This window comes from Apis laboriosa, unplaced genomic scaffold (assembly GCF_014066325.1).
Source record: "Apis laboriosa isolate Shangri-la unplaced genomic scaffold, ASM1406632v1 scaffold10_cov145, whole genome shotgun sequence".
Lineage (NCBI taxonomy): Eukaryota > Metazoa > Arthropoda > Insecta > Hymenoptera > Apidae > Apis > Apis laboriosa.
Window position 1 is genome coordinate 720,459 of NW_025220804.1, and position 20,944 is coordinate 741,402.

Here is a 20,944-nt window from a genome sequence, read left to right on the forward strand (position 1 = left end):
AATTTCTATAATATATAATTAAATTTATTTTAGAAATATTATTATCAAAGTTTATAAACATTACACATATAATTTAATAAATTAATAATCTTAATAAATTATAACATTAATAACATTAATAAATCTTACAATATAATATTAAAAACTATTTATTTTAATTTCTTCATACTGATTTATACTAATTAATACTTATAATAGAAAGAAAATATGAATATACTGTAAATTATAAGAAAAAACAAGATAAATCTAAAATTTCAAATATACATTCTATTTACATATATACTTTGTATAAATTTAAGAAGATTAAAGATACTTTAATTATTTTTAATTAATAAAATATTTTACAATTGAAAATTTAATTTGTAACATAATCAAAAATATTTAATGTAAAGTTATTTTATAAATAATATAAATTTTATTATATAATTTCATTATATATAATTGTAATAATAAATTATTATTATTACAATTGAATATAATTGTAATTTATTTAATTTTATATAGAATTTTATTTAAAATTTAAAATTTTTTTATATTTTATATATAAAAACAAAATGTCTAAAATATTTTTTATTCTTTCATAATTCATTTAAAAATAAAAAATATTTTAATTCAAATAATTCTCAATATTTAATTTATTTTCAAATCTCATTTAAGATTATTTATGATAAGAAATTAAAAATATTAAATTGTAAAATTCATTTAGAATTAAAAAAATTAAAAATTTATGATTTTGTTACAAATTTCTTAAGATTGATAATCGCTTCATATATAATTAAAATGAAGCCAAAAAAGTGAAAGGAAATTTTAATTATATCAAATGATGTAACTCGTTAATTTACAATCATGTTTCAGACATTTATATATATAGATATATATATATATATATTGTATAATTTAAAGACAAATTTTTTTACGAAACAAGCTGTATACGTATCACATATTTTTATTTTTATCCTAAAACAACTAAAGTTTGAAGCGAGTAAAAAGTGCCTCACTATACCGGTATCTGCAGTTATGAAACGATGGAGGGAGATCGGCTTGCATGATCGGCCTAGCAAACTCAGTGCTGGCAGATATTCTGCTTTAGTACGCGACCAAACTAACATCATTTTATAACCCATGTATACATATCGGTTTTCATTTTCATGTACAATTAATATCTACTGACTTTTTTTCGTTCAACAAGGTTTTGCACAATCGAATAGTTCGGTTACGATTGGTCGGTATTTGCCCGCGAGCATATGAATCTTCAACAAAATCAACTTTCTTGTTACGCGATATTGGAAGAAAAGCCATAACTCCTTTCTATCTATCTGAATACATTCCGTAATATATTTGTTAGTGCATACAAGCGATTAACTTTTACGTACAATTTATCGATCACTTGAATATTTTTTGCAAATAGTCTTATGTATAACATAAAATAAAATTTTCTATAATCATTGAATTACATTAATTGACTTTAATTGAATTTCTCGTAAATCGCGAAAATATATTGTATGTGTACGTTCGATTTAATAATTATTAATTTGTGATTGGTTATAAAAAGAAATAATTTGAACATGTCAGCTAGTATTTCGGAAATATCAGTCAATAGTATTGGAAATGGGATCAATATAATTTCCGATAAGGATCGCGTAAGTACTATAATGTTTAATAGCATGAATGTAAACTAAGTATAGAGTATTTGTTTTGATGTAACAATAATTAAATATTGGAGCAACCTTCATTTACGAATAGGATTTAGAAGATTGCTTATTTATGAAATCTGAAAAAAAATATTGTGATATTTCAAATAATCGATATTATATTTAATACTTATTTAAAGTAATAAATAATACATATTAAATTTCTTTAATGAAAATTGATTTAACATAATAAATTAATGAATTAACAATATAATAAAAAAAATTATTCTTATTTAAATTTATAAATTTAATATATTTTAAATAAATTTTAATAGTTTTTTTTCAATAATTTATTATTTATATAATCAAATTATTTATATTGATGTATGTATAATACTAAAACTATCGATCTGTATTTAAATATTTATTTTATATATAAATGATTGTAATTAAAGTAATATCATGAAAATAAATAGATATATGTAATTATTTTTATCTCAATAAATTACAATATTAATTTTATTAAAAACATTTTTCATGTTTTCAATAATCAAAAAATATGAAATCTGTGATTTTGATTAATTTGATTATTCTAGTATTAAATATTTTTTATACATTAATCAACATATGAATTTTGCAAAATTTATATTATTCTCATAAGATATAATAATATAATAAATAATAAAATTGATTTTATGTTGCATTATTATTTGCTAAATATTCTTTTCTTTTAAATAATAATTTTAAATTAATTCTTAAAAAATTTTAAAAGCTATTTATGTATTCATTTTATGTAAATTTAATGATATGGATCTAGCAAAATATATAAAGATGTCATTTCCGTTGTTTGATTGTAAATTATGTTTTCTTGAATAATAAATTCTTGTGGTAAAAGAATGAGTAGACAGATAATTAACTTTTTCTTCAATTCAAATAATGATAATATTCTTGGATATTTTATTTTTTAAAGAAGATATATATCATATAGCAAGAAACAATTTAATATTCTCTTTTTTACAAAATATAATATATATAACATAATAATATAATAATAATAATAAATATAATATGTTGCATGAATTTTTTATTTAATATATATTATTTTTATTGCATGAATATAATTAGTCAATCAGTATTATTAAAGTTATTTTATGATTTTTCATAAATTTATAATATATATATAAAAAATTTAAAATCAATCATTTATCATCTGAAAGAAATTAAATGAAAAAAAATATTAAATATTAAAAATACATCAATATTAATATTAAAATATTAATATACATCAGAATATTTTTAATTATTAAAATAGTAATGATATATAAATGTTAAATATAAATGTTAAATATAAATATATGTCATAAAATGTTTTTCTTCTTATAAAAATCAAATGTTATATAAATTATTAAAATCATCTTAATAAATAATTATAAAAGAGAAAGGAATACAGAATAAGAATACAAAATTGGAAGATTAGAGTTTTTAAAAATATGAATCTTTTGTAAAATAAGAAATTATTGTGTATATTAGAATATGTTCTTCTTATATGATTATGTCGCGTCTGTTGTAATAGAAAGTGTGCAACAGTGCGTGCTGATAAACTTCAACATACGCATGATCATTTAAAAATATTTTCTCTTAAATCTTAATTAATAATCGAGAATTGTATTATTGAAATAAGATCATTAACAATTTAATGATAATTAATTTAATTATTGAAATATTTTTATTAATTTATATCTATAATATATATGTTTTAAAAAAAAAATAAAAAAGAGTAAAAAATTTAGGAAATTTAACATAAATTAAAAGTGATATCTAATATTTTCTTTTTATAAAACAAATAACTTGCAAAATCTTAAATAAAATTTTTTCAAATTGTTATTATTAAATATTTCTTTTAACTATAATTTTTTCAATAGATGCTTTTCATAAATATTCTAAAAATTTAAAGATTTGATATTAAAAGTAATTTCTTGTAACGGTATGCATTTCTTTGTGGCAACTGGAGCATATTAACTGGTTTTGCTATAGTTCCATATTCTTCTAAAACTTCTTAGTATTAGTAATTGCAATTTCATTGGTATTTTAACGATTATAAATATATGAATATTCCGAAGCGACAAAATCTTAATTTAATAAATAGTTTCATTATTTAATTATTTTAATTCATAATTTAATGTCATTATCGTAAAAATAAAAATATCGTATAAAATCATCGTTGATGATATCATTAATATTTAAATTTAAATTTGAATAAAAAATATAAAAATATTAAAATGTATATTGAAAAGCAAAAATAAAAAATAATATTTTACCTGCAAAACTATGTATCTAAAATGACTAGTTTTTTAAATATTGAAAGAAGATTTTATGCCTTCAGCATAATAATATTATTGATGACGAATCTTATCTGTTTATGGTCATTATACAATCAATTGAAAACTGATTAGTTTATATTAAATATAGTTATTTCTTTTATATATTTATCTTACTCTTTTAGAAGATATTATTTGTATTAGATCAAAAATAATTAGTCAAAAATAAAATGTCACGTAAGACATGAATGATTTTAATTAAACTTTATTCTAAAAGTAAATTTTAAAAAATTAAAAATTATGCAATTAAATTTTAAAAAATTTTTATTAATAAAAGTTAAATAAAATAAGAAAACATTTTCAAAAATTCTTTTTTTGAAATAAACTTCTGTTTCAAACTATTATTCATTGAGCATTGCTAAGAAGCTTCCGTGTTTTACCACACGGTAGCAGTAATGTAGAGTTATTGATTAAGTTTCGCCACTGAGGGTGATCAGAAAATATTAGTCTTCCTCATTTTTTAAACTTTTACTTATAAATAAATGTTTTAACAAATAATTTTACATACAGTATAAAGTTTCGAAACTCGAGAAAGTGTATTTGATACATACTTAGTATATATTATTATCAACTACGCGACTAAAACGAGTTTTACAAAAATGTATTCTAGCTTCTTATCAAACTGTTAATCAAAGACATAAATACTTTTTTGGGGTGAGTAAAGATCTTGCTGATATTAAGACATTAACGATAAACATAATTATATATAAGTTATCAATTTTTAATTACTTAATTAATTAATTAAATTTTTTTTATAAAATGCTATTATTTATTATATTATGTAAAAAATTATTTATAATTAATTTAATAGTTATATATATAAACATAAAATACATATAAAAATTACACATACAAATTATATAGTTTTGATATTATAATAAAAGAAAAAATTGATTAAAAATACAGATATAACTATTATAATACAAATATAACTATTTGTTGATTATTATTTAAAATATATATAATTTTATTTTTCTTTTATTATTTATTAGAAAACATATTAATATTTTAATTTAAAAAAATATAATTTACGAACAAAAGAACAAAATAATTATACAAAAGATTTCATTATATTAGATTAAAAAATTTAAATAAATATTAAATATTTAGAAATATATAGTTATATATAGTTTTTCAGTTAATCTGTTTTTCGAATATTATTTTCAATTATCTGAGAGAAACTTTAAAAGAAAGTAGAAAGTATAGAAACATTAGTAGACACATAAAACAATACAAAAAAAAAAAACACATGAAACAAAACATAGGTTATGAAATTTATTAACATAAATTAACAATATTATATGTATACAATATTAATATTAAATACATATTAAAAATGAACGATTTTATTGTTTAAAAACTATATCCATTCTGTTTATAATTACAATTACGATTTATATATATATATTTTTGTATAATTTTTAAGTTTTATAGTTTTATATTTTATGGTTATTTTGATGAAATAATATTACAATACACATGTGTATTTATTTCTTTTTTATAGGAATTTACGTAGAATACTGCAAGATACATAAATATATATATCCATCTTTTGCCTTTTCAACTTTTCATATTACTAATATTATTCTGAATAAATGATTTTATTTTTTAATATTAAAAAAAATGTTTTGTAAAATTTTTTATAGTTTGTTTTTTCTTTTTATTATTTTATCAATTTTTCTAAGATGCGAATATGTATTATGCTATTTTATAATTCAAATATAGATGTTTAAATCAACTTTTTTTCGTTTCATAAAAAGAACAAATTTTTTTAAGAAAAATATTTATTAATTTTGCAAATAATTTTTTATTTTAATCTTGTACTCTTTTATTTGTATTTAAATGAGTATAAAATATAAATTTGCAATATGTTGATTTAATTGCTAAAAAGTTTAAATGAAAGTTTAAAATATTACTTTTGTATTAGAATTTTTTTAGATTTATAAATATCAAAATTTTTTTCGTATTTCATTAATTATTTGTAAATAAAAATATCAAAGATATCAAAGAAATGAGCAAATAATTTAAATTATCTTCTACTAACAATATTTTATTTTTTATTTAATTTTTATACAATAATTTCTATGAATATTAAATTATAATATTTAAATTATAATTAAGAAATTATTTCATTTCGGATTATTTAGGACAAAATCTTCATATGCTATTTACAATACACTCGATACTCTAGGTTACACGATACATAATATATAAGAACACACATCTACTATGTATTTATACACTTAGTAAGTTTCAATTGCATCTATGAAGAACCTGAACTTATCATAGAATAAAATGATAAAATAATTATGAATTATTTTCATATTGAAGAATTAATTTTAATAAAATGGAAATGAATTATTTCATCATTTCAATAAAGTGATTACAAAGGTATATAACAATAAAGTCGATATAATAGTTCTTTCAAAATATAATATTAGAAAATAAGATCAAACAGCATTACTCAAAGAAATAAATATTGTAATATGTATCTTTACAATACAAATGCATATTTTTTGATTTTTTATTAAAATCAAATTTTGGAACGATAATATACACACATGTATGAATGATGAAGTATACGTTATATACATTGTATAGTATAAATTTGCTGCATTTATTGCAGGACGTAGAAAAGGGTGAACTTCATTCGAACGTTGCTGGTCTCTCGCCGTCGATCTGTTCACGGCCGACGTCTTCGTCACGGACGTCGACGTCGGCCGAGAGCAGGGTCGAGCTCGAGGACAAGCTAAGGAACAGTCGCAACAGGACTAATGTATCGAATATTGCGGTGGAAGTGGAAATCGGAACGTCGAACAATGAACCAATAGGTACGTTGAATGTAACTGTGAGAACGGAACTGGAATCATGTGTAGATATATCGAACCGAACATTGTATGCGTATACGTACATGCGTATGTTGTATACAGGAGCGGGGACAGACGTGATCACGACGACAACAACGCCAAAGACGAGGACGCGCACGGTAAGAGGAACAGAAAGAAGTGCAGCTAACCGGTGGAAGGCAGTCGGTCGCCTGCTTCGCCGCCTGGCACTCATCATGTTTGTGATATCTAGTTTGGTTGCCTGTTTGGCTCTCCTATCTATATATGCAGGTCCCATTTTCCTCGTGCAGCTACTAGTCGTGATTCTCGTTGCGTATTTAGTAGCCGGAGGACGTTTCCGATGGTTCTACATTGCTTTGAAAACAGCACCCAGAGATTTCATGTGAGTACATATTTTACTTTGATCCAACTCATTCTCGTACTTTTTAACAATACACAGATGGCCAATAGTTTGGATTTCGATTTATTCTAAATCCAGTCGATAAAAGCGGAAATTGGGTCAGTGTTTGACTTTCGAAGTTGGTCTTCTCGCATGGCCAGTCAGTCGAGTTTCTCTCTACTTCTTTCGAAGATGGTATATAAGTATTTATATATTATCGGTCATGTTTATAACGATCAAAAAACATGTGAACTTGTTACTGAAATTTTGAATGATTTTTTAGATGAAGAAATTTAAATTAGATTGTTGATGAAAAATTTGATATATTCTAATTAATAATATATAATATTAAAAATAAGAATTATAATATTTTTTAAAAAATAATTTTTTTTAAAAATAAGTTTTTAAAATATTAATTATTTTATTAAAATGTGGAATTTTGAATGTATAATTTCAACATATAATACATTTCATAAACATGAACTCTCTTTCTCAATTGAAGATTGTAATTGTAATAAAATATTTTTAAAATTTAAAATATATATTTGTGATTTAAAAAAATATTATTTTTAAAATAATATTATATATAATATTTATTTAAAATAATATTTAGGGGAAAAATTAATGTATATCGGAAATGAAAGTTCAGTTTTCGTGTGAAAAATAATTCGTAATAAATATATATATAAAATAAATATTTCCGACCTTCGAGAGTTAATGTTTATATTACTCTTATAAAATAATTGTTCAATTTTCATCAATATGATTCTCTAGGGAAGTGAACTGCTCTAGGTAATTGAAACTTATATCCCTCACTTGTAACTAACAATTGTTTTAACAACAAATGATAATTTTATAATGCTAAAAAAATAATAAGGTTAAAAAATTTTAAAACAATTAAAAAACTTTGTTATTCTTATTAGAATTTAATGTGTTTTTATATTCATTGTTACAACAAATGTTATAAATGTTTATAAATTGACATATTTTTCGTTTTAAAATATTTAATCTTATTAAAAGAAAACCTTTATTATCTCATTTTTTTTATTTACATTTTATATGGTGTGTGCGCGACGTAATACAAAAATTTAATAATTTATGAAGTCAACAATAAAAGTTTAATTTCAACTTCCATTGTGAAAGAATTACAAAAGAAATTCATTTTTAGAGTGGCGCATTTAGCTACTACAATCGTTTCACAATAATGTCATTAAATGATGTATACGTTGTATCCTTTAATGTACGAGATAGTAGATGCACTATTGTGACATATGGATGATAAGTTGAAAAAAAAATTTTCAACTTATAATCTCTAATCCTTTTTTTTTTGTTGTAAAACATAGAAGGAATAATTCTTTTAGTTTCTTCATTTCCTTTGCACAATTCATCGTTGGTCTGACATTTATTGTTTTTTAAAATTATATTTTTTTTTTTATGATGACAGTATATTTAAGTTGGATTGTTGGATTGTTAGAATACGATATAAAAGAGATTTTACAAAAAAAGCTTTATGATGTTAAAAAGATTTTACATCATAAAATTTTTTTTCCATTCTTGTATTGTTTTTTTTTAATTTTTTAAATCTAATTTTATTTTTGCATTTAAAAACTAAAATATTTTAAGAAAATGTCTAATATTTTCACTATTTAGTAATGGAAATTACTATACTTTTTTTCAAATTATACAAGATTAAAGATACTATTATCAAAAAATTGATTTGCATTATTATATTTTATTACATTGCACGATATTATTGGATTATATTTACATAATGCATTCTAAAAATAAAATTAAAAATTTTATTTTAAGTTATTTAATTGGAAAAAAATATGAAACTTACAATATAATTGTTTGCTAAATTTCAATATAAATAATTACTTTTTTTTTTTAATTACTTTTTTTTAATTACTTGCAATTGTGTGAATTTTTGTTTTTTCCATCTTGTATGATAACAAGGAACATTTAAATAATAAATTTTTAATAAATTGCAATTTATTAAAAAATTAAAATTGAAATGTAGATTTTTGATTCATATGGTTAAATTTCTTAATTATTCTTAAACTTTCTTAAATTATTTATTCAATCGATATAAATTTTATTCAAAATAATACAATTTAATATAAAATAAATGCCAATTATTATGGTCTATATATATATGTATATTCATAAGATTTATCAAATTATTGAAATTATTGAATATTTTATAATTTGCGAAATAAAATTTCGCATAACTTTATTTCCTTAATGGAAGATTCCCTGAAAAACTTCTTGAAAGAAAATTGTAAGATTTTTCCTTTTGTAAAATATAAATTGAAATAAAATATAAATATAGAAAAATTAAAATTTTGATTTATAAATTAAAAAGTTTAGAATTTACATAAGTATATTTATATAGAATATTTCTTTTTTACTGTGGATATACAAAAAAATGTCTGTTTAAGAAAATATTTATTATTCAAAACAAAAATATTATTACTATAAAAATTTAATAATATTTTTCGTTATAAAAATGTTAATTATGATCATCAATTTTTTTACTTTTCTGACGTAGATCAGTTTCATAAATTAATACTTATTATTTGGTCATACATTATTAATGAACAATGTTAAATCAGTCATTAAATATGACTGATTTAAATGAAAAATCAAAGCATTTAAAATTCCAAAATCAAAATTTTTCTGTACAAAAGAAACGTAATAAAATAAATAATAAAAGAAAACATAAGAAAAACATAATGTATAAATATGAATATATTTATATATTTTTACTATTTGATAGTAATTAATAATATTCTGAAAGAGCATATATTATTTATTTATATTGTAAGAGCATATATATATTATTTATATTGTAAAATACTATTTATTAATAACGACATGATCGCTAATATATAATAAAAATTACTATTTTAATTGTTAATCCATTTTAAAAAATATTAATTATTTATTTATGTAAACTAAATTATTTATGTTATAATCATTTTTATGAATATATTTTTATGAAAATCTGATAAAAAATTATCTATTATCATTGATAAATCTAATGAAATTTAAGATCATAATTATATTTTATTATAAATAATTTTTGATCAAGGAAGCTTGATTTTTTTTCTTTAAGAAAAAAAAAGAAAATATTATGGGCAACTTGGATCACAATCCAAGTGCAATATGTCGTAGGATCTAGTTTATATTATTATATAAAACTGGTATTGTTTACAAGTACTTGTGATAAGAACTCGAAACTTCTATTACTTGGATCTCTTTCTGCGGTGAATTTAGTGGCTTCCTGTTAATGCATATCGTAATTTATTTTCTCGATATTAATTTTTTTTGATAAGAAGACAATTTTTTTTGATAAGAAAATATAATATGGATAAATAATATTTGATAAGAATACTTGTTATAGAAAAATATGTTTAAACAATTTTATACAATATAGAAATGTTATTGGAAAGAAAAATACAAGATGATAAATTATGTTTTCTTGTAATTAAAGATAAATTAATTTGATTATATGTTAAATTATTAAATTATTAAATTATAAAATTATTAAATTATTAAATTATATTTATGTATGTATGATTTATATAAATCATAATTTTACTTAAATTTTAAATCAATTTAAAAATAAAAAATATCAACATTTAAAGATAAAAAATAAAAAAATAAATTTTTCCATAAAAAATTTTAATTTGTATGATTTATTTTTTTATTTTTGATGCATATCAAAATAATAATTTTTTTTTTTTGTTATATGTAATTCGTGAAAATATTAGATGAGTTGAACAACACATGATAACATGATTCAAAATGAACCTTTCACTGACGAGCAATGTACTTATATATGTACAGTGCAAGTATATAAGTACAATTTCTTTGTACATTCAGAAATTATATGAAATTATTTTGTTTTCAAAATAACTTATTACAATTTCATTATAGTTAAATTTATTTTAATTTAATATAAGTAATATAAATAAATATAAAAAAATTACATATAAATTAAAATTATTTTTACAATAAAATTATTGCATCGAACAGAGAAATTATTAAAGAAAGATTATTAAAGAAATATATATATATAGAAATAAGTCAGAACTAGTTAATTAACAATTATGATAATTAAAATCAATATGATTTTTCATTAAATTTACTGCTTTGCATTTTAAGTGTTTTTCTAAAAAATAATAATTTGTTTTTCATTTTTTATTATTATAGTATATATTAGTTATTTTTTCTAAAATATATACTTATCGTTCATTATGTCGACTTCATAAATTATATATAATCTATATTAAAAATATTATTATTTGTTATTACTATTTATGTAAATTTGTAAATTTTATATATTATTCGTGATAAAAAGTAGTGTATTGAAAAGATTAAAATGTACTATCTGATATATTGGAAAATATTAGTTTAAGTAAAAGAAAAATATTTGTATTCTTTAAAATGTTTTATAATAACTGTGATAAAATGCAATATTTAAATATTTATAAAATAATTAAATGTATGTGAAACTAATTTTCGAGTTTTTAGATACTGTTAACTCATTGTATCTACACGTCATTCATGCAATTGCATAAAAACTAATGTTGATCAGTAGTAAATAGTTCAAAACGACGTGCGTAGCATACAGATTTCTCTTGTTGGTTTAACTGGTCCGTTGAACCAACTAAGCTAACCAACTAAATTTCCTTTTAAGATAGCCTAAGATTTAGTTTATGTTACAATTCAATCATTCAATCATACATCAAAATAATTTAACTTAATAATTTCAAGTTTTTTTTTATTTTATTCGTTTTTATTTTCTTTTTTAAAGAATATCTATATTTTTAAAATTTGAAAATTTTTATAATTTAAAAAAAAAATTTCAAATTTTTATTGTATATTTATATATAAAATATTTATATATAAAATAATAACAAATTATTATTTTATAAAATTTTATTTGTAATATTTTTCTCTAATTATTTTAATATAAGNTTAATAAAAGATACTTGATATCTTTATTTTAATATTTATAATTTAAATATTTAATTTTAATTTTAAATTATAATTTGTAATTTTTTTTCAAATAGAATATTTATATTTTAAAATTCAAATTCTTTAAGTATCATTTATTTTAAAATGAATTATGAAATAAAAGTGAATTTTAGCAATTTTAGACTTTAAAATAATATTTGCTTATTGTGCATAATTACGTAAAGATAATTATGTAATGTATATTTCTCTTCTTCAATAAGAAATGAATTTGCTAAGAACTTCATTCAGCCTCTGTTATTTTCTTCTATGATTTAAATAATTCAAGTTAACAAGTAATGCTGTTCATTCAACAAATTTTGATTTATTGCATGAAAAATAATATTAATTGAAATTATATTTCTTATATTTATATTATTATTTATTATGTTTTTTAAGCATATCTATACTATTTAAATTGCTTCAAATATTTAATTATTAATATTTAATATATATAATTTTAGACAAAATTTTTGCCCAAAACTAAAAATCATTGCATCGATCAATTGATAAGTATTAATTGTAAGTAAAAATAGATAGAATAAAAGAATTAAAATTATTCGATCATTGATCAATCTTTTCCATGATTTATTCTATTCTATTCTAAAAAATGTTGTTTCGTAACAAAATCTATATTTTTTTTCTTTGAAAATTTCAAAAAATTGATTTGATCATATATCTAATTATACGATATAATTCTGTCTTTCTAATATAAATTCTAATATAAAAAAAATCTATTTTCCTATTTCAAAATATATAAAATAATATTTTAAATTAAATACTATTTAATTCAATATATATAATAAATTCTTTTAGTCCAATTTATTATAATTATCGCATAATTTTCGTCTTGTATCATAAATAATTTCATAAATATATTTTTTTTTTTGATTGTTCAATTGATCGTAGATTAGCGATGCATATTTTTAATTTAACATTTCAGAGAAAGAATTCGTATGATGTCAGATGGCGCAATTCCAAATGATCAATTGAATAAATCTTGAGATAAAAATTATTTTTAAAAAATCACTCATTAAAAGAAACAGAAATCATAATAAATAGATATGCATGGCGTTATCTTATTGAAATCATTTTTCTTCTTGAAAAAAATGAACGTCAAAAACTTTAGCTTTAATGTAAGAAATAATACTGCAAGTATCAATAATATATTATCAATATATTAATATCATAATTAATTTAATTTATTTTAACAAGTTTTGCATAAAAAATTTTTTGCTTGACTTTTTTTAAATTTTTGGATTTTAAGAAATACACTAGTGAGATTCTAATTGAAAGTACAAATATAATATTTTTATTTTTTACAGAGCTATTACACGATATATAAAAGTTCTTTGGATTATCCGTGGCCATGAGAGAAATAACAGAACAATCGCCGATGTATTTCGGCAACATGTTAGAAAGCATCCTAATAAAGTTTGTATCATTTCCGAAGATCAAGAATGGACATTCCAACAAGTAAGACTATATAATATTTAATTTTATAAAAATATAATTTTAAAGAAAAATTTAAATTTCATATTTAATTTTTGATTTTTAAAATAATCTAGTATTTCTTATCATAATCTATTTTTTCTGCAATTATACTTTTCTAATTTTTGCAATTAGTGAATAATAAATAAATTTTATCTCAATGGTAAATATGATTAAAAATATTAATATGGGAATATTATGTACAATATATAAAAAATTGTATATAACATATTTAATGTATAGTATAACGTATATTTATTGTTCATATTATTCGTATATTCGTATTATATTGTTTTTTCTTATTAATATTTAAAGTAAGAGATGAATAATATAAGATTAGATGAAATAACTTCCTATTTATATAAAAAATTCGATAATTTTTAATCTTTAAAAAAATGTAAAGTAATCTTTAAAATATATAATAATAAATAATAATAATAATAATAAAATAGTTTAACCCACGGATCATTAAACTCTGAGTGAAAACTGTTATCTGTAATTATTTAATTCTAATTAAAAATCGTATTGATATTTATATTTCGATAGAATTATTATAATTTTGTTTCGTATAAAATAATTATTCATAATTATTTCATAATTAAAACTTTTTAATTTTCCCAAATAATTTTTTAACTTTAAACATAGAAGAATAGTTGTTAGCTTTTTTAAATAATAATAATATAGAATGTTTTAAAATGATGATATTTGAGAATAATTTATTTATTGCTTAAATATTTTGCTTTCATGTTTAATGCATTTTTATTAAACAACTGTGTTGTGTAATAAATTTATTTGAATTTTTATACTATAAACATTAATAATTTTGTTACCGTTATATATATATATTTTTACCGTTAGATATATACTTTTCTTTCGTTCATAAAAATAAACAGTTATAATTTCTTCATAGTTTTCGAGAATTCTTTCGTATCTTAAAACATAAAATAAATTTTCCATATAAATTTTATTATTTCAATATTTTATTACCTAATTATCATTTATTAACAAATACTTTTTTATTAACAAATAAAATAATTATAATACTTATTTATATTAAACTTTGTTGTTTATATAATTAAAATAGTTGTATAATAATAAATATTAAATATCATAACAATCAATTAAATTTTTATATCTTTATAAAAAAAATTATTTTAGTATAATGGATACGAAAAAAAAAGTATATATATATAAATATATCATATTTTATATATATATCATTTAATTTAAAGAAATTTAATAAAACATTTCCAGATAGAGGATTATAGTAATAAAATCGCTACTGTTTTCTCAACGTATGGATATCATAAAGGGGATGTAGTCGGTATGCTTTTAGAAAATCGACCAGAATTCGTTGCCATTTGGCTTGGACTAAGTAAGTTAGGGGTAATAATACCATTGCTTAACACCAATCTTCGTAAAGCCTCTCTCTTGCATAGTATTAAAGTGTCCAAGTGTCAAGCTCTTATTTATGGAGTGGATTTCATCGATGGTAAGCATTAAAAAATTTAATTATTAAAAAATTAAAATTATATTTTTATTTGTTTATAATTAATTTTTAAAATTAGATTAATTTTATTCAATGAATATTTACTTCGTATTAGATATATAGATATTAAAATAAATCATAAATTTCCTAATCAAGTTTTTTTTTAGAAATTCCTTTAATAAATAATCTTTAATTATTTTAATTTATTTATTTTAGCATGTATAACATATAACTTGTATAAGTACAATAGTTGATATCTATGATATTAAAATGAGATACAAATATTTGTTTTTTACCACATGAATTTTATAAATGTATAAAATTATTTTATAAATAGTATCAATTATAATGATTGATTCAATAATAATAGGAAACAAAACTAACTACTCCAGAATGAAACAAAATTAGGTGTTTGGTTGCATGTCATAGTCGATTCGACTCGAGGTCTATTTTATAAATGATTGCATAATGCTGATGGCTATCACATTTATTGCTTTATTGTCGTTAAATTTCAACTTAAAAAAAAACATAAAAGTTAAATTATCGGAATTAAGTTAAGAGTTAAATTATTATTTATTAAATTTCAATATTAACAATTTAAAGTTATGATTATTTTTTTCTATTACATATTGTTATATTATTTTATTCTAAAAATACAGTACAAGAATTATTCCTAAAATAAAAATAATGATTAATTATAAATGAAATAAATTTTTCAAAAAACTTTATAATTCTTTTTTACTATGATTGAAATTATTAATATACTATATTAATTTTATTATCCTTGATTAACGATTGATAATAAATAATGATAATAATTGATAAATAATGATCATAAAATTAATACTTTATTTGTAATTTATTTATTTTTTTGTTTTTGCATTCATTATTTTTTTCTTATTGTTTACATGGTGTATTTATACGTACATATTTATTACAGGATACATCATCTGATATTATTACTTTGGTTTATAATTTCATAATTTTTTTTTATAATTTTTTTATTAAAATTGCATAATTTCAAAAAGAAATTTTATAACAAACAATATTATATCTTAAAAATCTTAAATATTTTTTTGAATAAAATTAGAAAAATATATTTGTAATATAATAAAAAAATTCTTTGAATTAAAGGAAAATATTGAATATTGTATATGTATAAAAAGAAATAAATCGTTTATTATCAAACATTTCGTAACTAACATTCATTAAAAACATATTCATTAAAAATAATTTTTTTAATATTTTATATAAAAAGATATAAACTAAAGTAATATATAATTTTTATTAGAATAATATATAAGTATTCGTAATTCGTTTTTATTTGTGAAGAAGAAATATGTAAATCATGTTTAGAATATCTTTGAATTATATAAAAAATTTTTAAATGAAAATTATTAAGTTATTTTAAATTTATTTTAGCTGTGTCAGACATTATGAACTCTCTGGATCCAAAATTTCCACTGTATAGAATCGGTAATTTACCAGATAAAAAGACATCAAATTTAAATGATAATGATTTGGCTGTGCTTATGGCTAATGTTTCTTCAACTCCACCGCTTCTTCAAGAAAAAGGCTCTTATAATGATCAATTAGTGTATATTTTCACTAGTGGTACAACTGGCCTTCCAAAAGCAGCTGTTATAACAAATTCTAGGTAAAAAACATTGAAATTATTTAATATTATTAAATACTTAAAATTTACTTACACTTAGTTTTAATATTATTTAGCAATAATAATCAGTGTTAATTTTTTAATGATTTTAGATTATTCTATTCATTTTTTAATTAATTTTTTACTTATATATAAAAAATATTTGAAAAGTAACATTTATAATGGAAATCATTTTTTTAATTCACTTTAGGTTTATGTTTATGGCAGTCGGTATATTTATGTTAGCAAAGTTTAAAACTTCAGATAGGATTTACACACCATTACCTTTATATCATACTGCTGGTGGTGTAATGTCTATTGGTGCAGCTCTTCTTCATGGAGCTACAGTTGTAATTAGAAGAAAATTTTCAGCAAGTGCTTATTTTATTGATTGCATCAAATATAAGTGTACAGTAAGTTTTCTCTATTTGTTTCAATTATTATTAAAAAATAATACATATTCAAATTTCACTGCAATATTTATTCAAGAATTAATTCTTGAAAAAATATGAATGTGAAAAGAAATAGATTTAAATAATTTTTAGATTGGTCAATATATTGGAGAAATGTGTAGATATATTTTAGCTGTACCTCCAAAACCGGAAGACAAACAACACAATATCAGGATAATGTTTGGAAATGGTTTGAGACCACAAATATGGCCCGAATTCGTAGAACGATTCAATATTCCACAAATTGCTGAATTCTATGGAGCAACAGAGGGCAATGCTAACATTGGTAAGAATTAATATTTATCAGTTTTTAATAAAAATATATTAAAATTTAAAAATTTATTTTATCGATTTAATCATAATAAATTTTTATTATCTTTAATAATAAATAATTTATTTTATATTCATTTTATAGTGTTAATATTTCTTATTTTGTTTTATTTTGTTTTAAGTAAATGTTGATAATACTGTTGGAGCCATTGGTTTTGTATCTCGAATAGTTCCATCAGTTTATCCTATTTCCATTATAAAAGTTGATGCTGATGGAGAACCTATAAGGAATGCAAAAGGTTTATGTCAAATATGTGGACCGAGTAAGTTGAACGTAAATTAAAATGTCTTACATTTTAAAAATTTTTTTTCTTTTTTATTTTACAATTTCTATCATCACATTTAGATGAACCAGGTGTTTTTGTTGGAAAAATTATACCGAACAATCCATTTAGAGCATATTTGGGATATGTGGATCAGAAAGCATCTGAAAAAAAAATAGTTCGCGATGTATTTACTAAAGGCGATTCGGCATTTATATCTGGTATAAATATACTCTAATCAAATTTAACAATATAAAATTTTTTGCAATTTTCCATCAAAGTAAAAAATATATAAATCTATATTTATAAGTAACTATAAATTTTTCTTATTTTGTATGCAGGTGACATTTTAATAGCAGATGAATTCGGTAATTTATTTTTTAAAGATAGAACTGGGGATACATTTAGATGGAAAGGAGAAAATGTATCTACATCTGAAATTGAAGCTATTATTAGTAATCTTGTTAATTATAGAGATTGTATTGTATATGGAGTTGAGGTAAATAAAATATTAAAAATAATATTAAAATATTAAAAAAATATATATAATAATTTTTATGTAAAAATTATTAATAGAAGATATTTCTTATAAATCTTATTTATATATTATGTATAAAATATAATTAATCTTTGCACTATGATGTATTATTTTATGATATTTGTTATATAATATTTCTATTTAATTTTGTAGATTCCAGGTCTTGAAGGTAAAGCTGGAATGGCAGCAATATATGATGAAAAAGGTACATTAGATGTCCATCAATTATCAATTGATTTAAAAGAACATTTAGCAAGTTACGCAGTACCTAGGTTTATTAGGATTTTATCAAAGATTGATCTCACAGGTACGTAATTTAATTTTTTATTATAATTTGAATTTATATAAATAACTATAATAAAACTTGAATTCATTTAATTAATCATAGTAAAAAAAATCTTATTAATAATTCTAAATTAATTTTTTGTTATATATGAATATAAATAATCTTCATTTTAATTTTTTTAAAATTATATTTTCATTATCGTAATAATGAAAAAATACGTTTAATATTTTTTTTATTTCAATTTTTATAAAAATAATATATTTCATTATTGTTTTATTATTCAAACACTTCAAAATTAAATCATTTTAATTTAAAAAAGGTTTAATCATTATTTCAGGCACATTTAAATTAAAAAAAAAAGATCTTGTAGCTGAAGGATATAATCCAAATATAATAGGAGATAAAGTTTACTATTTAAATGAAAAGTCTGGATACCAATTGTTAACTGCTGAAATTTATGAACAGATTCAACAAGGAAATATTCGTCTTTAATAATAATATGTTTTGAAGTAAAAAAAATTCATGGGAACAATTTTTGCTGTAATTCTTTACATGCACATCAATAAAATGAAGAAGCTTTTTATCTTCATTATATTAAATCAAAAATTGCTTTATATTGAGGTATAATTTAATAGTAATCAAATTATAATTTGACTTCATTATTTTTTAAATATAATTTTTATAAAAGATTATATTTTGTATAATTCAATATGATTAATATTTACGATTTTATAAAGAAATCACATAAAAATTAAAATGAAATGAATTTTATTTATTTATTCTAAGTTGATTGTGCTTATTTTTATTATATATAATAATATATAATATAATATATATATATATAATATATAATATATATATATTATATATAATACATAATATATAATAATTTTTTATTTTAAAGTTCAAAAATTTTTTTTTAAATATATCTTATTCAATTTATGCAAAATGAAATTATAAAAATATTTTAAAACAAAAAGAATTTTTTTATTTGAATTATAGGAAATTTGCATATATAACTTGAAAAATTATAAATTCTTATATGAAGTACTAAATTAATGTTATTATAATAAAAATATTGTAATAAAAAACATAAACGAATTTTGTAACAAACTGAATATAATTTTCAGTTTGAAATTTAGGTATTATTAAAAAAATTGTTACAAATGTTACATATCGCATGAATTCATAGTAATTGTGAACATAGTTATGTCTGTCACAAGTTATACATCATAAATTTATAAACAAATTTTTTCTGATTTTTTTAAATTTTATAAATTTTTCTTTATTTAGATCTTTTCCAATAAATGTTTATCCTTAATAAAAAATACTATTTATAATTTCTAAATTCTTATTTTCCTATTTTTAAATTTCATATTTTTTATTTTTCTTATAATAATTATATATCTCTAAAAAATCTCATTTCTAATAATTCTAATACAAATGAATTCTAATTGAAAAAATACAAATAAAAATGCAAATGTATTCATAAATAGTAAATAATATTTAATAATAAATAAATAAATATAAAAAAATAAATATAAATAATATTTCATAAATAAAAAATAATGAATTAAAATTAATATACATATTTGCAAAAATTTATTTGTTACTATATAAAAATACTTGTTTTTTTTCGATTAATTTCATTATAAATGTTAAATATAATGTATAATTAATAGTATAATATATAATTGATAATATAATATCAAATATAATTGATATTATATTCGTTTACAATTACTATGCATTTATAATTTATAAAAATAACATTTGTAAAGATATATTATATTGTTGGATCTAGTTTATTGTACATTGTTATTGTTATATCATGTAGGTATATGTAAGTATATTATTGTTAATAATGTTATTACATTAAAAGATACGTATTTATTATTAAAAAATTTTCATAATTAAAAATTAATAAAAAATATATTTATATGATTGATACAAATATTTTAATACAATAAACATTTTCTATAAGAATTATTAACAGTGACCGTCCGATTATATTTTCTGACTAAAATCAAAAAAATAAATATTTTTATTTACGAATTTATTTAAATATTTTTTATGTTCATTGTAATTTATGAAATGTTTAAATCGAATTATAAGTTATGATTTTATTATATATTTAAAAATATTTATACTATTATAAATATAATTCCATAAATGATTAATCGTA

The 20,944-nt window shown here is 19.0% G+C and overlaps 1 protein-coding gene across 1 annotated transcript; it reads left to right on the top strand.

The window, feature by feature from the left end:
- Positions 1-1,110: 1,110 nt before the first annotated feature.
- LOC122710595 (long-chain fatty acid transport protein 4) lies at positions 1,111-19,443 on the top strand. The gene is made up of 13 exons (XM_043928543.1): positions 1,111-1,640; positions 6,636-6,840; positions 6,940-7,237; positions 13,582-13,732; positions 15,002-15,239; positions 16,659-16,893; positions 17,102-17,303; positions 17,436-17,628; positions 17,795-17,935; positions 18,019-18,156; positions 18,277-18,434; positions 18,627-18,780; positions 19,097-19,443. Exons 1-13 carry the CDS (start codon positions 1,566-1,568, stop codon positions 19,249-19,251), a joined length of 2,343 nt encoding a protein of 780 aa, XP_043784478.1. The 5' UTR covers positions 1,111-1,565; the 3' UTR covers positions 19,252-19,443.
- The last annotated feature ends 1,501 nt before the right edge of the window (positions 19,444-20,944 follow it).

Coding starts and splice junctions, on each gene's coding strand:
- LOC122710595 (XM_043928543.1), top strand. CDS start 1,566: ATGTCAGCTAGTATTTCGGAAATATCAGTCAATAGTATTGGAAATGGG. Junction 1,641..6,635: donor TAATTTCCGATAAGGATCGC/GTAAGTACTATA, acceptor CATTTATTGCAG/GACGTAGAAAAGGGTGAACT. Junction 15,240..16,658: donor TGGAGTGGATTTCATCGATG/GTAAGCATTAAA, acceptor AATTTATTTTAG/CTGTGTCAGACATTATGAAC.